We start from the raw sequence: 1,341 nt of genomic DNA, 5'->3' as shown, positions 1-1,341 counted from the left end.
CCTTCCCTGCAGGTCTCTGATCAAATGTCACCTGGTTTACTGGTCTTGACCAAACACTGATTACAAAATAGCACTCATATCCACGCTCTCCTTTATATCTGCTCTTGTCTCTTCATAGAACTTGACACCCTGTGATGTCTTATTAATAATTGTATTTGATTCTATTCATTCCCCATCACTAGATTATAGTGACTTTTGGTTTTCGGTATCCTGTGCTCATGGCCTAGACAATACCTGGGACATGTTTGACCCTCAGTACATATTCCTCCAATGCAGGGAAGATATTCTTAGTAAAACAGTAAAATACATGACCTCTTCTAGGGTGTGTGGAGAATGAGACCAAAACACCTAATCTGAGATGAAACAGGAGGGAATCTCTTCAAAAGGACAATCCTTTGGGGACAAAAAGGACAAGATACCGAAATGCACTTCTTGACTGCGCAATATAAATGGTAGCATTTCAACTATGTGGGTAAACTGTTGATATGAAAATTAATGATGTCCTTTGCCTCTTTCTGGGGGTCAGTGCAACCTCATGGAACCAGGAAATATCACACGGATATCAAAATTTCTTCTCCTGGGATTTTCAGAGAGACCAGAACTGCAACCCCTCATATTTGGGCTTTTCCTCTCCATGTACCTGATCACTGTGTTTGGCAACCTGCTCATCATCCTGGCCGTCAGCTCTGACTCCCACCTCCACACCCCCATGTACTTCTTCCTGGCCAACCTGTCCTTTGTAGACATCTGCTTCACCTCCACCACCGTCCCGAAGATGCTCTGGAACATCCAGACCCAGACCAAAGTCATAATGTATGAGGACTGTATCACACAAATGAACTTTTTCATAACCTTTGCAGGGATGGACGACTTTCTCCTGAGTGTGATGGCCTATGACAGGTTTGTGGCCATCTGTCACCCCCTGCACTACATGGTCATCATGAACCCCCAGCTCTGTGGACTCCTGGTTCTGGTGTCCTGGATGATGAGTGTCCTGTATTCCTTGGTACACACCTTAATGGTGTTGCGGCTGTCCTGTTCAGAAGTAGTGATCCCCCACTTTTTCTGTGAACTCAATCAGATGCTCCAACTTGCCTGTTCTGACACCTTTCTTAATAACGTGGTGATGTATCTTGCAGCTATGCTGCTGGGTGGTGGTCTGCTTGTCTGGATCCTTTACTCTTAATCTAAGATAGTTTCCTCCATACGTGGAATCTCATCAGCTCAGGGCAAGTATAAAGCATTTTCCACCTGTGCGTCTCACCTATTGGTTGTCTCCTTATTTTATTGTACGAGCCTAGGAGTGTACCTCAGCTCTGCTGCTACCCAGAGCTCACTCTC

At 45.0% G+C, this 1,341-nt stretch overlaps 1 protein-coding gene across 1 annotated transcript; it reads left to right on the top strand.

Moving 5' to 3' along the window:
- Positions 1-535: 535 nt before the first annotated feature.
- On the top strand, positions 536-1,331 carry LOC121024060 (olfactory receptor-like protein OLF4; the record flags this gene model as incomplete). The annotated part of the gene is given in 1 exon segment (XM_040466380.1): positions 536-1,331. A coding segment is annotated over 1 exon segment (796 nt), but the record flags the coding sequence as incomplete, so codon positions are not given.
- Between the last annotated feature and the right edge of the window lie 10 nt (positions 1,332-1,341).

The sequence above is a fragment of the Herpailurus yagouaroundi genome, unplaced genomic scaffold (genome assembly GCF_014898765.1).
Source record: "Herpailurus yagouaroundi ecotype Mexico unplaced genomic scaffold, PumYag 45022, whole genome shotgun sequence".
NCBI lineage: Eukaryota > Metazoa > Chordata > Mammalia > Carnivora > Felidae > Herpailurus > Herpailurus yagouaroundi.
Note: the sequence above shows the minus strand (reverse complement) of the source record. Positions and strands in the feature narration are given on the sequence as shown.